This window comes from Haliaeetus albicilla, chromosome 11 (genome assembly GCF_947461875.1).
Source record: "Haliaeetus albicilla chromosome 11, bHalAlb1.1, whole genome shotgun sequence".
In the NCBI taxonomy this organism is placed as follows: domain Eukaryota; kingdom Metazoa; phylum Chordata; class Aves; order Accipitriformes; family Accipitridae; genus Haliaeetus; species Haliaeetus albicilla.
Genome location: NC_091493.1, coordinates 21,398,519 through 21,419,282, shown reverse-complemented (window position 1 = coordinate 21,419,282; position 20,764 = coordinate 21,398,519). Strand labels below are relative to the sequence as shown.

General features: G+C 37.1%; 1 protein-coding gene across 1 annotated transcript in view; it reads left to right on the top strand.

The window, feature by feature from the left end:
- ERCC6 (ERCC excision repair 6, chromatin remodeling factor) overlaps positions 1-16,190 on the top strand; it is a 48,871-nt gene extending 32,681 nt beyond the window's left edge. The window contains exons 8-20 of the mRNA XM_009912010.2: positions 1,187-1,357; positions 1,820-1,996; positions 3,365-3,481; positions 4,317-4,412; positions 6,286-6,504; positions 7,291-7,401; positions 7,849-7,968; positions 9,021-9,115; positions 10,999-11,144; positions 11,227-11,958; positions 12,584-12,785; positions 13,120-13,198; positions 13,644-16,190. Of these exons, the coding sequence (XP_009910312.2) occupies positions 1,187-1,357; positions 1,820-1,996; positions 3,365-3,481; positions 4,317-4,412; positions 6,286-6,504; positions 7,291-7,401; positions 7,849-7,968; positions 9,021-9,115; positions 10,999-11,144; positions 11,227-11,958; positions 12,584-12,785; positions 13,120-13,198; positions 13,644-14,072 (2,694 nt within the window). The 3' untranslated portion in view covers positions 14,073-16,190. The remainder of the gene's footprint in view (positions 1-1,186; positions 1,358-1,819; positions 1,997-3,364; positions 3,482-4,316; positions 4,413-6,285; positions 6,505-7,290; positions 7,402-7,848; positions 7,969-9,020; positions 9,116-10,998; positions 11,145-11,226; positions 11,959-12,583; positions 12,786-13,119; positions 13,199-13,643) is intronic.
- Positions 16,191-20,764: the final 4,574 nt, after the last annotated feature.

Here is a 20,764-nt window from a genome sequence, read left to right as displayed (position 1 = left end):
TCTATGATAGGCCATTGCTGAGATTCTAGGACACGGTTGCAGACTGTGGGCAGTGTGCCAGGTAGAATTAAGCTTTGGATGTCCACATCTGCCTAGAAATCCTACTCTGTGTGTAATACAAATTGTTCTAAAGATTACATATTCTCTTGAGAATCGTGATGTCAACATTAAATAATGTGTCATGGTTTTATCAGGAGGTGATAATCAGAAAGTAGAAGTTCTTGAACAGTTGAACACAGAAGAGCTTTTTGAATCTTGGGGTATGTCTGAGCAAGAAATTTTATAATAAGAGATCATGGACTTTTAACACCATCCGAGTCTTTGAGATGGATTTTTCCCTTTTGTTTTTGTTGGGTTGTTTGTTTTGGGGGGTTTTTTTTAAGGTACTTCTAGTAATAAGAGTTTTGTCTTTCCTTTAGCAAATTCTGTGGTGGTTCTACTTTTTTTCTTTTACATTGGGTATTTTTGTTTCATCCAGAATTGCTTCCCAGCCCATCATCTTCTGTTTAAGTCTTCTAGATTCATATGTGGAGAGTAAATGCAGGAAAGATGCATCTTGAATACTATGAATGCTTGGAAGGTGACATAGATGGTCCCTGCCCTACAAAATCTACAGCTATAAAGGGTAGTAAAAACTTGGGGAAAGGATATAGCTTACAAGAGAAGCACAAAATTTGAAGATTACTCACAAATATATTAATCCTATTAATGAGAGAGGTTGGGCAGAATTTAGGATTAACCAAACAGACTTTGTGATTTTTTTTCAGTTTTTCACTTGTTTAATTTTCTCAAACTTTCTAATCTTGCATGCAGTACACAAAGCTGGGTTTGTGAAGTGAATATAGGAGAACTTTAATCAAATGTAATGTTTGTTTTTTCAGACATTGCCTTTTAAAATAAATAAATAAATAAATGAATAAATGAAAACCACTGTTTCCTTCTGACCAGTCTTCAGGTCAAATTCTGATCTGTTATAACACAGTGTTCAAGTGTTTCATTCTTTTACAGATGAGCTAAGAATCATATAATCAAAATCTTGCCTATACCTATTTTCTTTGCAAACTAAATTATATATCTGCTTTTTCAAAACTTTTTGTATGTACCTTGGACAGCAAACCTGTAGTTCAGTAGGTCTGAGTTTTCTGTCTGTCATGTTTTACTGACAACATGCACCTTTTGCTTTTAGGTGAAACTAATTCAGGAAATTGCTTCATGCCATGGAATTTTAATTACATCTTATTCATACATTCGACTGATGCAGGATAACATCCACAGCTATGACTGGCATTATGTGATTCTGGATGAGGGTCACAAAATCCGAAATCCAAATGCCGCGGTCACACTTGCATGCAAGCAGGTACTTTATAAAAAATGAATGAAATATTTTAAGTGCTCTGGGGGGGAGGTTCCCAAATCTAATAGCCTGTATTACTTTATCATAAAAATGCACATTTGACCATTAATAAAGAGCAAAAGCATAAATCAAAATGGTCTGTATTTGACTATTTAATTTACTTAACATTTTTAATGAGCTTACATTAGTAAATTTACAGAAGTATGGTAGAGAAAAAAATCAGAAATTTTAAATTGTGTAGTAATTTACCATTTGGGATGAATGTCAGATTGCTGGTATTCATCTTCTGCTAACAGTTTATGGACAATATATTGCAGAAAGCTGTTTATTTCAGGAATATGAGGCCACATATTTTAAAATGAGAATTCATTGATGGTGAAATTGAATATACTCTGAAGCAGGAGGCAGGTTACACCATGAACCGTGAAAATAACTTTCTTTTGGTTTTGTGGTTTTTATTAATAGTTCCGCACACCCCATCGAATCATCTTGTCTGGCTCGCCTATGCAAAATAACCTAAAGGAGCTCTGGTCCCTCTTTGACTTTGTATTCCCAGGGAAATTGGGAACACTGCCTGTGTTCATGGAGCAATTTTCTGTTCCAATAACCATGGGAGGGTATTCTAATGCCTCTCCTGTCCAGGTAAATGCCTCAAAAATATCACTTTGCTTGAAGGAAACTGTTACGTTGTTTCTAAACTGACTTTTAAATGTACTTCATGCTGTATGTTCTAGTCACAACTCAAAAGAGAGGTGCATGTGTGTTTTACTGCTGCGTTTGAGAAAAGAACTGTTCAACTAAATGAGACCATTTTGTTTATACAGGGGTATAGCTTATACACAAGGCTTTCTTGTCAAAGGTTTAAATCATTAGAATTATTCTTTGATGTAAAGTAAAGATAAGCAAATTGCGGTGGGAAGTGTATATAAAATACATCTTGTGTTTTGATGTATTTGAATAAAACTTTCCTGTTTGATATCAAGCTTTGGCAAATTATGCAATAGAGGAATCCTTAAATCCAAACTGAAAACCGTTTTCATTTTAAAAAGCTAGAGTATGTATTGGAAGTCTGAAAGTAGATAAACTATTTAATTTTGAAAGCAAAAATTATTGGGAATATTATTTTGAATAAGTATGTCTATTAATCTTCGTAGTTGTGGTTCTCAGTATTTATGAGTTCTTAAACTTTTTTCAAATTAGCTGATAGATAAATTGTCTGCATAATAATCTGCAGACTAAGTTTCATATAAATGCTAATAAACTTTTATCCTTTTAAATATTCTTGTAACGTTTCGCACACATACATTTCTAAAGTTTTATTTTCTTCTTGAGTTTGAGTACTTCCCCTGTCTAAAGCTTAGTAATTTACTAAATTGGACAGCCAATTTGTTTTTTACACATCAATAATTTATTATATTCTTTGTTTAGCTTTAAGAGAAATGAAGGTATTTTTTAGCCATTATGTACAGTTAATACCCATCTCACACATCCATTACCCATTATAGAACCATATGCTCCATTTAAGGCCAGAGTGACCTTTAGTTTCTGTGATCGTGAGGATTTTCTTGTACCGATTTTTTTAATAGTCTCAAGTGGGCACTGATCTTCACTTATTGTCTAGTAAACACCATTGCTGTAGGCTTGTTTTTTGATCTTCAGTATATGTATTAGCAGTTTTTCATGAGGATTTTGGTTCTGTGCAAGTTTATACTCACTTCTTGAATTGGTTTCTAAAAGAAATACCTCATTTCTGATCTCTTTTAAAGTCCACTAAATTAGGAAAGATAAGTTAGTGGTATCTGAGGAAGACTTACTTTTTCAATGTTATTGTTGCTAACGTGAATTTTATTGCAATTCATGTTGTGTTGAATATGTAACTGTAGATGCATGTGATTCATAAATAATCTAATTTTATTAGAATTTTCCTATTACTAGATATGGAATTTTGCTTGTTACTAACATTAATATCAAGAACCAAAATACAACTTTTGCTTTTTCTTCCTTTTTCAGGTAAAAACTGCATACAAATGTGCCTGTGTGTTACGGGACACCATAAACCCCTACTTGCTGCGAAGAATGAAGGCTGATGTAAAAATGAGCCTTTCACTTCCAGATAAAAATGAACAGGTTTGCTTATCTTTACTATTAGATCTGAGCCCTCTCCTTCCCCAAAATCCAATCTTTCATGGACATTTGGAAATAATTTGTGCTAATAGTAGATGAAATGCTGTTTTAACTAAAGATAAGATGTAGAGCTTTCAAGTTGCATACTCCTTCCACCTACATTCTGAGCATTAAATGGTCACAGTCTTGCAGGGTCTGTACAAGTACACTCTCATCTAAAAACCAAAGGATATATGAAGCATAGTCAGGTCTGCTTAATACTGTCCTCCTAGGTCACAGGTGCATACAAATGAGTTGTCCATGGGGTGTTTCCTATGATGCATCTCTTGGACACTTTAGCATTGTTTTCTCCTTTAAAAAGGTTCATTTTGGCAGCAAATAGTAGAGAAATACTTGATGGCAGTTGTTCATACGGCAAGCTAGCTGGGCCTGTACATTCTAATAAATTTCCAAAATATTAGCCTTTTGATCAAAAACTTGTTTGCTCTACAAAGAGGTGAGATGTCTTTTTAGGAAACATTCTGATTCAAAGTAGAGGTTGAAAGGATTGTTTAAACAACTGAAATTCCTACAAATACTCACTTGTAGTCATTATTAGATTCTTCTGCCACTCAGGTTTCAGTGCTTCAGGCTTTCCTGTCCTCTCTTTAATCTTTCTTCTTTTTTAATTCTTTCTATGCAGTATCTTTTAACTTAGTATTTCAGTATGTCAGACATCTGTGAAGCTTCATTGTAGCACATTGCAAAACTTTAAAATTCACTCTATTTGGAGTTTACAGGTCGGGCTTGAGCCCGACCTGTTCATTTGTTTCATTTGTTCATTTGTTTGCTTTGGTAGGTCCTCTTCTGCCGTTTGACAGATGAGCAGCGTCAAGTCTATCAAAATTTCATCAGCTCTAAAGAAGTTTACCAGATTCTCAATGGAGACATGCAGGTTGGCATTAATTAATGTTAATGACAGGTAGAATTTGATGGATAAAGTCATGGACTGACCTTTGCATTCTTCTGTCTGGATTCTGAGCAGGAAGGGGAGCAAACACACTAATCTCACTTCTACTTTTGTGGATATATGCTTTTTTTTCTCAGAAATATTCCAGGGAATATGTAGAGTTAGTGATCCATATGTAGCGGCATGAGCAGATAAAAGTAGTAGTGGAATGACTTTGCAATATGTTTGTGATCTTGGGAACAAATTATGGCTTGTTGGATGACCTGCTCTAGGTTACCATATGCATGCTTTTATACAATTGCAAAAGTGAAGCAAAGGAAAAGAGTAATTTGTCCTCAGAGTACAGTTCAGGTATGATAACTCTGTGATGCAACAGTTGATTATTTCACAGAGTCTTAATGTATAGCAGAGCAAATAGCAAGCATCCTTGTTACGGTCATACTAGTCACTTCAACACCTTTTGCCTCCATCCTTACAACATAAGTGTTGAAATTGCTGTGACCAGGTTGACAGCAGTAATGGAAATACAGTTTCAGATGCCTGCTGTTGCCTGTGTAAAAAGTCTGCTATTCCCTGTGACTCCTACATTACACACATTTGGTCCATTTGACTTTTGTATGCATGCAGTGGATGTTTTTCACTCCCATTTTACCTGCAGGATACAGATCTACTGTTTGTAAGAGGAGAAGTAATATGTCTTGGTTATGATGTGTAATTTACCATGTTTCCTTGTCTTGTGAGCTGTGAAATCCCTTCTGCCCCCACCACCAGTGACTCCAGTTAGTTGTATGGTCAGTACAGCCATGTATATTGCAGTGCCATACAAAGCAGATGTTGACCTTATCACTGTTTTTACTTTTATATTTTTTCAAGATCTCGCAAAGGTATAGTGGCCAAGCTTTTTCAAATGCCTAGCCATTTTAGTTATCCCAATGAAAATTATTTTAAGGAGCTTGATCTTCAAGAGATGGCTTGTACAAGACTATCTGCAGAAATTTCTCTTAAGATGTACAGAATGGGCTATCATATTTGCTAGAGTTTTGAAAATTTTGAACAGTAAACGTCAATGCTTTTATTAGATGTTTTGTGATGACAGCAATGAATTCCAGCTGAAAAACAAAAACCCCATCGTACAAACAAACCATAAATTATGAGCAGGCTCATCCAACTTGTAGCGATAGAAGATTGAGGGATTTGCTGTTTCAAGCTAGTTCATTTTTAATGAGTGCCCATTATATCAGAAGAATAAGTAACACTTGTAATCTTGTTGAATGAATAACTGAACAGAACCTTCTAACATGGCATCAAAAGTGGTAATTTTCAGCTTCATATGTTTGTTCAAATATGTTTACTCATCTGTTCTTTGTTACCATGCATACTGGTGGGTATACTTGCTATCCTCAAGGTCTGTCTTAAGTTACCTGCTAACATGGCAGGGGTTGGAAGGAAGGACACAATAATTTCAAGTAACAAACTTGGTGGAATCTTTCCTTTTGAGTAGGAAAAATTTGACTGTGAGTTACAGCTAAAGACTACTTTTGCTAATGTGGAAATTGCTGCAGAAACAGCAAGGGAAATTGCTCTTAACATTGTCACCAGAATAGGCTCAAAAGAATGTAAAATTTCATTGACCTTCTCTTGTACTTGATTCTTGATTATTCTTCTTGATTTTTCCTAAAACTTTCCATGAAATGAGTATTAGCGTCCATTGGCTTTTCTAAAGAGCAAACCACTATTAAAAACAAACTTCTTGATGATTACTGGATTAATACATTATTTTTCTCAACCACAACCCATACAGACAAATGTATTTGTCAAGAAAATGAAAATAAAAATATTTTTCTCCTGTGTTCTTTAGATTTTCTCAGGACTAGTAGCTTTGAGAAAGATTTGCAACCACCCTGACCTCTTCTCTGGTGGCCCCAGGATTTTGAAGGGTGTACCAGATGCTGAAGTGGCGGAAGCAGATCAGTTTGGATATTGGAAACGTTCTGGAAAAATGATAGTGGTAGAATCCTTGCTGAAAATATGGCACAAACAAGGTCACAGAGTGTTGTTTTTTACTCAGTCAAGACAGGTAAGATGAGCTAATTGGTTTTAGTTTTAGTTATTACTAAAACTAAAAATGTGTATGTATGTATCCCAACAAGACTTGTAATTAGAACCACCTTTTGTAGTGTCCTTCTCAGAAAATTAACATCTTATTGAAACAAAAAACCAAAAATTACTAATGTCTTTGGAATAATTGGAGACCAGTTCCCAAGCTCAGTAAGCTTTACTGGAATGACACAGTGTTGTGGCAGTCTTGCCCAAATTCATTATACTGGCTCAAAGCTTGTATCAGTTCTACCCATATAACACCAAGCTGAAGCAGTGGTGACGTATTTATTGTCCCTATTGTGTAGTTTCAGGATAGAATCGGTAGTCAGTTTGTTTGCTGTGTTTAGTGCATGTGCTGCACATCTAATTCTCAGAACTGTGTGCTTTGGGCCAGTAGCACAGACAGTGACCTTCATTTGTTTTCCCTATGTATTCATGATTTTGTCTTGCTTCCATGGATTCCCTTGGAATGCTGCATCATTTACCTGGTTAATTGTCTTGAGACCGTGGCTCTGGACCTCCCAAACCAAGCACAAACATTCCACTCACGCATTCAGCAGTGAAATAACTACTTTTTATTATTTTTTTTTCCCCAATTACATAAGTTAATGAATTTTCTGCTTATTTAAGTTTCACAAGTTTTTGGTCATCATCTTGTTTGTTTGGTTGGCACTGCAGTTAGTACCAGAAATTCTTATGACTTGATCAGACAGTTGCTCAGTCTTCATGTCTGGATTTCATTAATTTTTTTCCATCACAACAGATGCTGCAGATACTTGAAGTCTTTGTGAGTGAAAGAAACTATTCGTACCTCAGGATGGATGGCACCACAACAATAGCTTCCAGACAGCCCCTTATAGCAAGATACAATGAGGTGAGATGTTGTATCCCACACACTAATGCCTGTTAGTGAGTATGGTTGAGTTCTTGCATTCCTTTTTGGTCTGTTTTTAATTATACTACAGGTTTGACACACAAAACTGGGGACTTCAATCAAATGAAACCACTTTCTTTGTGAGAGGGGGAAAAAAGCGATCACTTTTTCCACACTTAAGTTGGGTTTTCTGCTAAGAAAAAAAACACAGTTGAAAAGGGGAAAAAGAAATTTTATTGGACAACAGTAAATGAAATTTAGATCAAACTACTCTTATTTGTCAAGAGATATTAGGCAAAGAAGGAAATGCATTCCTTCTCTTGGGTCCCTTTGCATCTTTGCAAATAATGCTGATAATAAAAGAATCCAGGAAATAAAAAAAAAAAAAAACCACAATCATTCTACTTTGGTAATTCTTGCTTTAGTAAATTCTTTCTTGTGTTATAGGACAAGTCCATATTTATTTTTCTTCTAACAACTCGTGTTGGTGGCATTGGAGTTAACTTGACTGGTGCTGACCGGGTTATTATTTATGATCCCGATTGGAATCCTAGTACAGACACACAGGTGAGTTTGGTTCATTACATTCCATTTACAAGCTAAGTTTAAATAAAACTGAAGACAGAATGACATTTATCTCCTCAAACAGTGTTAAACCACTATGTTGCTCTTCCCTAAGTTGTTGTTCCTAGCAATGGTCACTTAGGGTGCAGTTCCATATTATTACTCTTGTGGCAAAGCCGATTTAAGTGGTTCCCACCACATCCCCTTTATGCTGTTATACCCTACCACTCTTCAATATTGTCAATTCACATAGTCTGTTTAGAGTGTAGCCAAACAAACAGTTGAAATGGCCTGATTTTTAAAAATAAACAAACAAACAAACCAGATGTTTCTGAAGGGAGAGTACAGCTGTGCAAGCTCTTGAACACGCATGACTGTTTACAGTGGCAATGCAGGGTAAGCAAAGGGGAGCAAGTGTTGCTTAAATTGGCTTTGTCACTAAATAATGATATGTAGCTATACCCTTAGAAGCTGCTGTTAAGCGAATACCTTGAAGAAGTTGTTCTTTATCTGATGGTGTGATGAGACCCTGGTTTATTAGATCCCTCAACAGTATATGCGGCTTACATGTTTGAGAGGAAAAAAATATTTGTGATGAAAATCCTACATAGCTCTGAGATCTGCAAGTGGTATGTTTTAGTTGTTGGTTCAAGATGTTTATAGGAAAGCTTTCAGTTAAGAAAAAGAAGAAAAGTTCAACAGAAATGCATATATTAAAGATCTATTGTAAAATAGTTCCCTTTTGGAATAAGTCTATATAAAGTACGTATCCTAGATAAGAGTTCTAATTTTAACGTAATTTATTTTTTGAGATTTATTGCATAGATTTCTTCGTACAACTGGAAACTTTTCTTTTTACATAGGTAAACTTTCTAAATTGTTTTTCTCTCCTGCTGAGTTAGTTGTCCTAATGTTGTAGAAATACCACAGCTATGCAACTTCTTGAACTATTTGTTAAATATCCAAACTAGGTTTGAAGCAGTGGTATCGATAGCTCTCTGTTAAACACATGTCTAAGAGGCTAATGTCTGGTAACCAAACCTTTTATGTTCCAGGCTCGGGAACGTGCTTGGAGAATAGGCCAAAAGAAACAGGTGACTGTGTACAGGCTTCTCACTGCAGGTACTATTGAAGAGAAGATATACCACAGGTCAGTTGGATAAAGCAGTATGCACAAGAAAATATTTGTAGCGAATCTGAGGTGTACGTAACAGTGGCATACCTGTGCATGTGCACACATGGCTTGTAATCCCCATCTTGGTCATGATGGGCGAGTCACTGAAAACTTTTAAAAATTTCTGCTGAGAAATGGACCTTCATCTAATATTAGGCTCCCAGCTGCAGCGCTGTGCTGCTGCCTCTCTAGCTCCAAGAACCACATGCTAAACATACCTCATCAGTCTGTTCCAGCAGCTGTGTCCAGTACATCCAGAATTCACTGTAAATGAGAGAGTGTGAGGCATAGACAGGAAAAAATGAGCCCCTTACTCAGAACATGAGACTCAACAAGTCTGAAATGCAAATTGAAATCAACAAGTTCTTTATATTGTCCTTAGGATATATAAAGATGTATGTGGTACATACATCCATTTACTACTCTGCAAACCCAATTTGATTTTATTCCCAAATCATTCCAAAGTGAGAGAATTAAATCCCAAGAACCACCAGTCATATTCACATTATTTATTCCAAAATGTAGCTAAAGCCTTGAAGTGCTTGTATTTTGAAAACAGTGAAATCTTTTTGTTTTACTTTCCCGTTCAGCTTTCTCAGTAGTTAGCTTCACTGACATGAATTCCAAGTGAATGTACATGGGAATCCTCTGCCCCGGCATTACTCTTCAGAACTGGAATATCCCCTTTGAAAATGCAGATGAATGAAAAGCTCTAAATAATGAAATACCTGCACTTATTGAGTGCCTTTTTAAATCTATTTTACCACATGGACACAAAAGCATCCGCTGTTGGTTGGCTTGCATCCCTCTGGCATACTTCGGTTTGAACAACACTGACCACATCACGGAAGTGGGCTCTAAGGGTCAGGGCAGCCATCAGAAATTCATTTATTTCCTGAACAGTGCAATGGGCTTTGAACTTTGAGCAAGTTGCCTTTTCTCTTTGCCTGTGTTTTCTTTTCTGCAAATATGTGATCATCCTTGCAAGAAGCTATGAAGCTCAGTTAATTCTTAAAAACTTTAAAGTCATCTGATGGGTGCACTACAGTAGCTGGCACCTAAGTTTAAACTTAGTTTTTGCCAACTGGATTTAAAAATATTTTCCCTGCTTAATGCCAGCAGAGCCAAAACCGTGATAAAAACACTTCTTGAGAACTGATTTCCAGCTTTATTTAGGGATGTATTTTTTGTACATGAAAATAGTGCGTAGAATTTGAAATCAAAAGCTATGTAGTACAAACATGGCATAGAAGTAGATTTACCAGTGCTAGAAGACTTTTTGCAACTTAGTTCTCCTCTAGATTTGTTTCTTTCAGTCTTCTGCAGATGGACTTCTATTCCCTTCCTCTCAACCACAAATCTGATTTCCCTTTTCAGTGATTGTCATCCAGTCATCACCATCGGACTGAGCTGCTCTGCTGCTTTTGATTCCTCCAACCAATTGACCATTAAAATGTTGTAATTTTAACAAGCTCTTGTTTTTCTTTCAGGAGCTTTCTGATAGTTTTATTGTAACATATGCAAGCTTTTCAATTTTAATGGACAAAAAAAATTCTAGCCGTGAAGTTATTTATTGCTTAGTTAAGGGATGCCCCATAGGACATTTCAGGATGGTGGTTACCTGTTGTGTTATGGGGTTGTTGCAAAACAATAAATCCCTGTGTTTAACAATTTAGTTGGTTGTTTGAAAGTTACTAACTCAAGATTGTCTTTTGGAAACTAACATCATCTTCCCGCTGCTTAGTTGTTCTGCAGGGTAACATTTGTGCTTATACAGTTTTCTGTTTAAGTACTGTATTCAGTACTTAAACATAGCTAGACATTGTTTCATGCACAAAGTACTTTTTTTTCAATTTTAGACAAATCTTCAAACAGTTTTTAACGAACAGAGTGCTGAAAGACCCTAAGCAGAGGCGCTTTTTCAAATCCAATGACCTTTATGAACTTTTTACTCTGAGCAGCCCAGATGTGTCTCAGGGGACAGAAACAAGTGCAATTTTTGCAGGTACGCATTTTTCTCTGTTTGTTTAAAAGAAAAAATGTTTGAAGTGTTTGATAAATGGATACTAATTTCATTCATCCCTCAGGTACTGGTTCAGATGTTCAAGTCCCAAAACACCAACTGAAACAGAAACTTGAAAAGCCACCTGACAATGACACTTCTAAAGGTGATCTCCATCTTACAGAAAGCAGCTCACCAAAGTACAGCAAGTCATCCAATTCCTACTCGACCACCCACATGACAAATTCTTCTTCTAAAGCAATAGACGCAAGTGAGGAAACCAAAGGGAATTTGGAAGCCTTTGACCAAAATAGCTATGCAAAAGATAATATACAAGCTGCTACTAATATAAATTCATTGAATAAAAGCAAGGAGGAAAGCTTGGAAAGAGCTGACAAATCTATGTTCCAGTCATTGCTAGGTGATGCAGGGTCTTCAGAGAATGCCAAATGTCTGAACACCATGGTGGCTGATGAAGTACATGGAGCAGCTAATGCAAATGTGAAGGGAGATTTTAGCCTTACATGTGGTGCAGCTGGCTCTTGGGAAAAGCAGGTTGCTAAAACTGAAGATGGGCAATTAGGTAATAATCATTATAAGTGTACCTCAAAAACAAAGCACAGGGTGGATATGCTGTCACACGAGAGCCACAAAGATAAGTCTAAGAAGAAGCATCACAAAGATGCCAAATTTGAAGGAGAGCGTGTTCCTCATCTAGTGAAACAAAAGCGATACAGAAGGGAGAACAGTGAAGAGAAGGAGGAAGACTCAAAGAAAAATGATGATTATGTCTTGGAGAAACTTTTCAAAAAATCAGGTAACAGTTGTTATTTTGCTGCTCAACAGTGTCAGACTATTTAAACAGAGGTATATAAAATTTATGCAAGTGAGGGAAGGAGCAGTTCTGTTACTCTGATGGTCAGAGCTACAATACAAAACGTGTTTTATCTATTCTGTTACTGTAGTGAAACATTAAAATGTTCATCACTGAAATGCTTCGGTTATGAATGTGCTCATTACCTCGGCACAAACATTTCAGAGATCTGCAGCCTTCCAGAAACACTTCTGGATGTAGAAGTAATGCAGTGTTTCTTCTGGAAATAAGGATATAACCAACCTTCATTTACACAGGGGTTTCACTTCTGTCTGCCATGTCCATAACAATAGAAATGATCAATTTACCCACATAATTGCCAAGTCTGTTGTGAATAATGACCTCATCAGCACACCAGAAGTGGTTTGCTGTCAAATTGATTGCTTAACTGATAGAAGGGGGTTCTCTTATTAGAAATGACTATACTGAAGTGCTGACTATAATCAACCTGCAAAAGGAAAAATATGATTGTGGCATTCACTTAAATGGTGAATATTTAATTTTACAGATAACCATGTAAATGAACAGATGTCCTCCTTCACCTTTTCTTGTATCTTCTGGTTTCTAGGGGTGCACAGTGTTATGAAGCATGATGCCATTATGGAAGCTTCCAGTGCAGATCATGTGCTGGTGGAAGCAGAAGCAAACAGAGTGGCCCAGAATGCCTTAAGAGCCTTAAAAGTCTCTCGACAGCAATGTTTAGGAGCTGCTTCTGGTGTGCCAACATGGACAGGCATGAGTGGTCTTTCAGGTGCACCATCAGGAATAAAGTAAGTTCAGTTCTCACACTGCTTTTCCAAAAACAGAAAAGTTCCTTAGGCTGCTACGGATTTACCATTTTTTTGCACTTGGTATTTGCAATAACATGTATCAATGTGGAGTTCGTGTTTTATATTTAATAAAGACATGAAGGCATATTACAAGCCTAGGAAGTCCATTCTGAAGTACAAAGAAAGCATTACTGTTGCATGGTAGAGGAGAGAGAGTTTGGCAGAGGGCTCTTGAGAACCCTAAAATGCAAACCCAGTCAATGTCTTTGGCAAAACTATCCTAATCACTTTGAGAAGGATGTTTTATGGAGCTAATTCTTTTGTGGGTTTTCAGGAGTCGGTTTGGTCAAAAACGAAACCCCATGCTGCTTTCTTCACATTCCACTTGTGCATCACCTGCAAAGAAGTGCAAGGTAAGAGACACAAGCTAACATTTCTCTTTTAATAGCTGATATATGTGAAATGTTCTGATTTATGCAACAAATCTGATTTATACTGTAGATGTGTCTCATACCCATTTGTTGTATGATTATGTAGAATTCTAGAGTTTTTAGTCACCCATGAATTTGATTTTTCATGTTTTGATATAGCATCTTGATGAAGTCTAATTAGATACAGCAGTCACAAATTGCAACATGGTCTGGTTATCTGTCTAAAGACCAGCAATGCTTTTTCTTTCACTTCCTAAGTTCTAAAGTTGAGACCAGAACATATTACCTCTTTATTGTGTATTTCAGATATCTAGCTTCTGAGTGTTCATGTTTGTTGTTTAAGTCTAAACAGCAAGCAGATTTTGTATAACAGATTCTGTGGATTTCAAAATCCAACTTTCTCCATAGTCTTTATGTTTGTTTGCAGGGTGCAGATACAATAAAGAAAGAAAATGTAAAGAAGTGTAGTTCCAATGGGCACTTTGATGGCAGATCTGGAGAATCACCATCCAGTGCACTAGACTCTTCATCTTTATTAGCTAAGATGAGGGCAAGAAACCACCTTCTTTTACCACAACAGACAGGGAATGAGGGAGATGAGAATCATCAGCAAGCACCTGCCCCAGCCCTGGGTTCAACAGAATATGATGAACTGCTCGTGGATATGCGTAACTTCATAGCGTTCCAGGCCCATGTGGACGGCGAGGCTAGCACTCAGGAAATATTGCATGAATTTGAGTCCAAACTGCCTGCAGCGCAGTCCTGCGTCTTTAGAGAACTTCTCCGCAATCTCTGCACCTTCCATAGGAGCCCCAACGGTGAAGGTGTCTGGAGGCTAAAGCCAGAATTCCGATGAACTTTGTCAAGGGAAGTCATCTGTCTGTACGCTTGGCCACCACTCTCCTTTCAAAGACTTACTGTTTGTCTTTTAAAGTGAGGAATTATTTCGTATTCATGATTTAATAATTGACTTGAGCAGTCAGTGGTGCAGCGCTTGTTGCAGGCTTAGAGCTAACAATTTCTGATTTACACTATTTATATCAAAGCGCCGTCTACCTCATAGATGAAACAATACAAAATATCAGCACCTTTTCTTTAAAAGAAATCTTAATATAACTGGGATGAAGAATACATACTGACTTTTTATTGCAATAAGAACCATGGATGTTGCCATGGGTTGTAAGACTTTGATTTCTGCGAAATTCCAAGAACTTCCTCGATTTTCTGTATGTTACTTGAATGGTCATGGGGCACACAGTGTACCGTTAAAAAAAAAAAAAAAAAAAAAAAGGAGGAGGAGGAGATGATAGTGGTCAGCATGAGAGATTCACTTGCACCAACAAGTGCGTCAAAGTCATTGTATATCATCAGTAGTGAGAATTTTGTTTTAATGTAGGTGCTTTCATTGTTGCCAGCATCTAGCATATGCAGTGTAACTTAGATCACTAAATATTTTGGGAAATAATTCTACTACCACAGAGGTTTAATCACAAAAATTGAAAGCCTGGCAGGATATTGAGATGACTGACAGTTGATAATTATGGAAAACTTAGGATATTAGGAAAACCCATTTACACTATAATCATCAATTCAGTTACAGTCCCGTATACCACTGGTAATTGCTTGGTACAATATTTCTTACCACTGAGGTGACAGTAACTGTGATGTTTGTCACAGGTTGTGGACCGATAGTTGAAATCCCATGAAATTATCATGGGTCTCACTGTAATTTATGTCAAAAACTTTCCAGTTCCCTGTTAGCACTTAGTCTTTGTCAAGGTGTAAAACTTTGAGGTGTTGGTTGGTCAGAGGGGGAATGGTTTCACTGCATTTTACTAACCATAATCACTTTTGGCCAGAGACGTAATTAGAGCATATACAGCAGTCACAGGTCATACCTATTCTGTAGATAGGGAAAATCTCAGTCTTCCTGACAGTCAGACAAGTTCTAATACCCACTTTCTTCCAAGGAAGGAAGGATTGGATTATTTGTAGCAAACCTGAGTACTACTTTGGGTCTATCTTCAAGGTACTAGTGTGCTATGTAAGGAAATCTTAAGGGGGAAAGAATGGATAGATTTTTGAGAAGAAAACTACATTCTTGCAGCAATATTAAATTACTGTATGGCTTAAACTAGGAACAGTTAAATATGCCTAATGTCCTTCCTATCCCTAAGCTACTGAGAAAAGGGAAAGCTCTAATTTTTTTGTTCAGTGTGAAAGTATCTTGTTTACTTCAAGTGAAAATACAAATACTGAAAGATGAATGGTGAAGCAACAATACAAACTGTTACTTTTTTCTCATAAAGAAAGTCTTTAAGATACCCCAGTGGCTCTTCTTGTTTTTGCTCAGTGCTAAAGGTTCTGTAGAGATTTGCAAAAAGTGGTGACTTGCTGTTTCAATAACTGGTCAGTTGGCTTTTCACAGACTGGAGCTGGACAGGGCAGACAGTCCAAGTATCTGTTTCTTTTCCTTGCGGCATTTCAAGGTGGGACTGTGGCACCTTTTCCTGACATCTCTTTTCCTGATCCCATTTATATTCACTTACATTCCCTCTTTCAGGAGAAAGGTAAAACCAAGAATCTAGGCTGCAATTACAAAACACTTCAAAAATTGTAGATCTGTTGATCTGACTTAAAATGGATCAGTAAAAGAGTAAAAAAAAAAAAAACAAACAACTTTGCTGTTCTCTCAAAAGCTGTAGGGAATTTTAATTGGTTTTGGGTGTCATGCCCCCACATATCCCTATGCCCCAGGAACAAACCAGGAATTCAGCTGTTAGCAAAGCTGCTGTTGTCACCTTAGCTGTCAGTTCTGGTATCCTGTTTTATTTACTGCTTCCAATCTTAAAGAAATAGTTCCTGTTTAAGGAAAGTTTGCAACTTCTCGCTGATCTGTTAATGTAAATGGACTTGCATGTGCTTTTTATAAATCCTAGGCTTTTATGGACTTAATAAAAAAGCAAAACCAAAAGTCTGTTCTAGAAGTCGTCTTTGGGGGCGGGGCGAAGAATGGCGGGGAGGCATCTCTTCCTGTATAGTGTGGCTCTGACTAAATGATTCATATTATCTTTAAGTACATTTCCATTTTTCATACAACTTCAAATTATGCAGCCTAGCAACTAGATTTTTTTTCCAGTACTAGCTTTTAAAATGTTTAAAAGACTGAATGAATATTAGTATAATACTCAAAAAAATATTTTTAAGTATTTAATCTCAAAAGTGTATGTGATTAAAGGTCTACAGGCTGATTTATAGGTAAAAGTTGTTCTGGAATATAATACAGCTGCTATACATTCTATGGTAGAAGAGTTATTTCAGAATAATCCTACTTTGATTCCATAAAGTATTATCTGATTTTTTGTTTGTTCAGCTTTACCTCTGTAAAGTGAATTCCTTTCACATCTTCAATGAATAATCTGAAACAATTCCTGACTAGTGATATTGCAGAGTCAAACATGTTTACCATTAAATAGCTTTACAGATACATAATATTTTTTAAAGCTTGTATTTTAGCCTTCTCAGTTTCCTAGTATTCAGTGCTGCAGTTGGTAGTTGCTACTTTATTTGTGCATGATTCCAAAAATCACTCATGTGGAATGCTTGTGTTTTTATAATTTGTTTTCTTACCTCAGTAAAAAGGGGATAAAGAACGATTAAAATATAGATGTTAATTTAGGAATCAAGTTGGAAAAAATCATTAAATCTTATTAAGAAAAGACATTTCAGCATGGAGCAGTGAGTATAATCTTTAAATTAAAAAAAAAAAAGTATGCCACAATAAACTACTGAAAACTTGTTTCCTGTAAAGATGCTAAAAGCTGAGCACCATGCTACTCAAAAAAATGTCATGCCACTGTAGATGATGTGACCTACTACCCACACAGCTCAGCAGACAAATGCAGTTGAACAAAAATCTAGAAAGCTAAATAGCAAAAACTTGGATTGTTCTGTAAGCAGTTATAAGGGCTGTGTACACTGTTTGGGTAAAACGTGCTGCGCTGGTATTTTAACAGCAGAAGTTAAAACTTACCATAATTGTTTCTTCTGGTTCCAAACCATATTTGTAAAGGGGAGGTAAAAAACAACTCTTTCTTTGTTTATTAAGGTGTTTTCTCCCCTCCCCCCACATCTCATCCTCCTTTTACATTTTTCCAGGTGTTTATTCTCCCATGTTAATCCTTTTGCTGAAGACTTAAGTCTTGTATAGTCAACCTACTCATTTCTGGTATAAGAACTAAATTCTGACCTAGAGAAAAGAGATTCTGCTAAAGGTTGTAGGCACTTGACTCTTCTGAACAATAATGACCTGCCACAAAAGGAACGTTAGCAAGATGCTGAATAGATAGATTCAATTGTGATTAAAAAATGGAGAGGAGTATTTTTAAATCCATAACTTCATACTGTGGCTCGGCCTCTTCTCAAAGGGCTACACCATGTGGAGAATTGAGTCTACTACAGCTAATAAATGTTACCCTCCCAAGTAAAGCTGTAGGGAATTGGGCTTTTTATCTGCAAGTTTTGGCTTCAGATGATATCACCTACAGACAGTTGTACTCAAGTCACAAGGTCAACCTTGCTTTCGATTCCAAGATTGCTAAACTTGGCTGATTTTTACTGTCTTCTAGTGGTGCAATTCTCTGCCTTTCAAGAAGCTACAGCAGAGGGGACAAGACTTTCAAAAGGACTTGATGGGATTTTTGTTGTTGTTGTTCATAAAATCCCGCAGCACTCCCCTTCTTTGAGCTACTGACTCATTAGGACTAAGAAGTTTCCAGTTCTTCAGCTGGTGTGAATGCAGCTCCACTGACGTGGATGGGCTGATGCTGTTCCTCGAGGACCTAGCGAGTGTGTTACCTGGGATGCTGCACATACGTGATTGAAACGGCCACAGAACATCAGCCTTTCTCCAGTTTCTGTGTGCTTACTGATACTGCTGTATGGAAAGGACAATTAAAGGCGAGTTGCGTTCCTGAAAAGGGATAGCCTGTTGCACAGGTTTTTGGTTGATTTTCACAAAGAATGATCTTGTGGGCCCCGTTTTTGGCTGAACTCCAAGTACGGTTTGAGATGTGCTTTTCAAAAATCATGGAGATAGGTGATGGCAATGATTTTAGTAGCTATCTGAAGAGACCTTTGAGTCTTGATTCCCCAGTTAAAGTTATGTATGAAGTGCACTTTGTTATACTGATGTTAGTCTGCAATTGAATCGGGACTTTTTTCCCTCATCTGCCAATTAACTGAGTTTGGTAGTGAATGAATACTGCCAGGACCGGTAATGCCCCATCACTAGTATGTAAGGAAAAAGCTCTTCGGAGGGAGAATGCTTTGCATTTGCTTAGACTGAGAAAATACACAAAATCTGTTCAGTAAACAATGATACTACTGTGTAACAGTGTAAAAATGAGAGAGGAATCCTCATAACAACATTGGTGGGGAGGGAGAGAATTTTCCAATAGATTTTAAATTGTTACACATTGAGATCTATCCAAAAAAAAAAAAAAAACCCACCACATATAATGATACACAATACTTTCTCAGTGACAAAGATACCCAGGCAGGCATCACATAACTAGAAAAAGCAGTGTGAAAACTATTGTTACAGGATGTATTCTTCAGGGAAAGCTGTCACAGGAAGCAGTAATTTAAGCAATTAATTTGACAAAACAGTCTTAGAGAAAACAGTAACTTGACTAATGTTCTTTCGAGAGGGTAACACTTTTCTTCAACATAAAATAATTTTATTTTTAATAGAAGGAACTGGGTAGGTGAATAATAAAATTGGTGAGATAATACGTGACTTGCATTCTTTTTGCATACAGCTGTGATTCCTCTGTCAAATCTAGTAATAAGTTTAAGCAGTTTTCTCTCTCGGAGGGAGGAAGGTGTTGAGGAACAGCCATATCTCAGTGGTTCAGCAAGGAAGGACAACGCAAAGTCTTTTGTGCTGGTGGAGACTATGCTTTCTCAAATGATACATGAAGATGGTGAAAAGATTAGATGTGAGAGACCCCATAGCAGCTTTAAACTTGGTGTACTCCCAATGTATGGGGCCAAAAAATTACTTAAACCATGAGAAAAAATTAAGAAGGAATTAAGCTGGGTAGCATAGTCACTGAGATGGTTTAAAATGTGGCATAATCTACCTGTTTGGTCTTTTAGGAGCAGGGAGATCTGGATTCTCTTGCTATAAACCTCTGGGTGACTTTGGATGCCGTACTATACTGCCTGCTGCATTGGCTTCCCCATCTGATGGATGCAGTCTTTTGGGGATGGCAAGAAATCTTTCAAGTCCTTTGGAAATGCTTCAGAAAATGATAGCACAGTACAAAGAATTCCTGGTTGGAAAAACAGAGGTAATACAGCATCTTTCTGTCTAGATTATTAATTCAGCAACTGTAGTTTACACAAAACTATCATACAAAATTGCTGAGAGTCCAGTTTTTGAAGGTCTTGAGTAGGGCACATGTCTTGGAGTCAGGATGTGCTCGCAAGTCTGCACTTGGGAGTTTATCTCCTCTGGGAGAGGTATTTATATATTGGATACATGGTAAAAACACTCTCTGCTACTTAGGGCCATTTATAATTTCCCTGTTCCAACATTCAAGCTAAATGCTGAATATATGCTTACTAACTCAGTGGCTCTCTCCATCTACCCAGCCCTCAAGGGATTACTATTCTAGGCTCTGGAGTGACGTCAACAGTCCTACTTCACATGATATTGCTGATGTGGTATAGTCCTGTTCCTTCAGCTGAGACTTAGAAGATGAAGCTTTCCTTAGTAATTCTTAACTTTTGCTGGTGACCCTGGTTTTGCTGCCTCTAGTATCATTAAAAGTAAAGAGAAGTCTGACATCTTTCATGCAAGGGTCATACCTCTTTTCTTTTTTAAATGGGTCTAAGACAGCTGCTATGAAGTGAGTGAAATACCTTGTGTTCTTGCTCCCTGCCTGCAAAAGCCACAGTGAAGACTGCAGTACATCATTGCTGTGTTCAGGGAGCACAAAACTACTCTCCTTTTTCCGGAAAGAAAAGATCTGCATGAGTCACTAAACTAGGAACTACAAAACCTGCCCAGGTACAGAGAAGCATCAGGCATCTGTGTTGAGAAGGAAGCAACTTTCACCCTGCTCTATCCAGTAGTTTCTCATTGTTTGTGCTAACCTGGAATTAATGGGAGATGGGAGAGTGTATTTTGAGCTGAGCTCTTCATTTCTGAATGGCAGGGTTGGACTTGCATTTAAGTCCAAACTTGTTAAGGTTCTGAAATGCACAATGAAGGCTCCCAACTAAATTTTGCTCTGCCCACTAATGATACTTTTTCAGTACTGCTGTCCATATTAATTATAATGGCATCAAAGATGATGTGGCAGGCCACATAATAAATCTCCCCATTCTTACCCATAAAGAAAAACCCCCTGTTCTTACCCGTCTGAAAGCCAGATGATTTTGAACTCTTCAGACCCTCCAAGCTGTTTATCCAGTCATTTGAAAGAGGGAGAAGGAAAAGCAATGCCAATGCTGAACTCTTTAGAGAATCCACCTAAA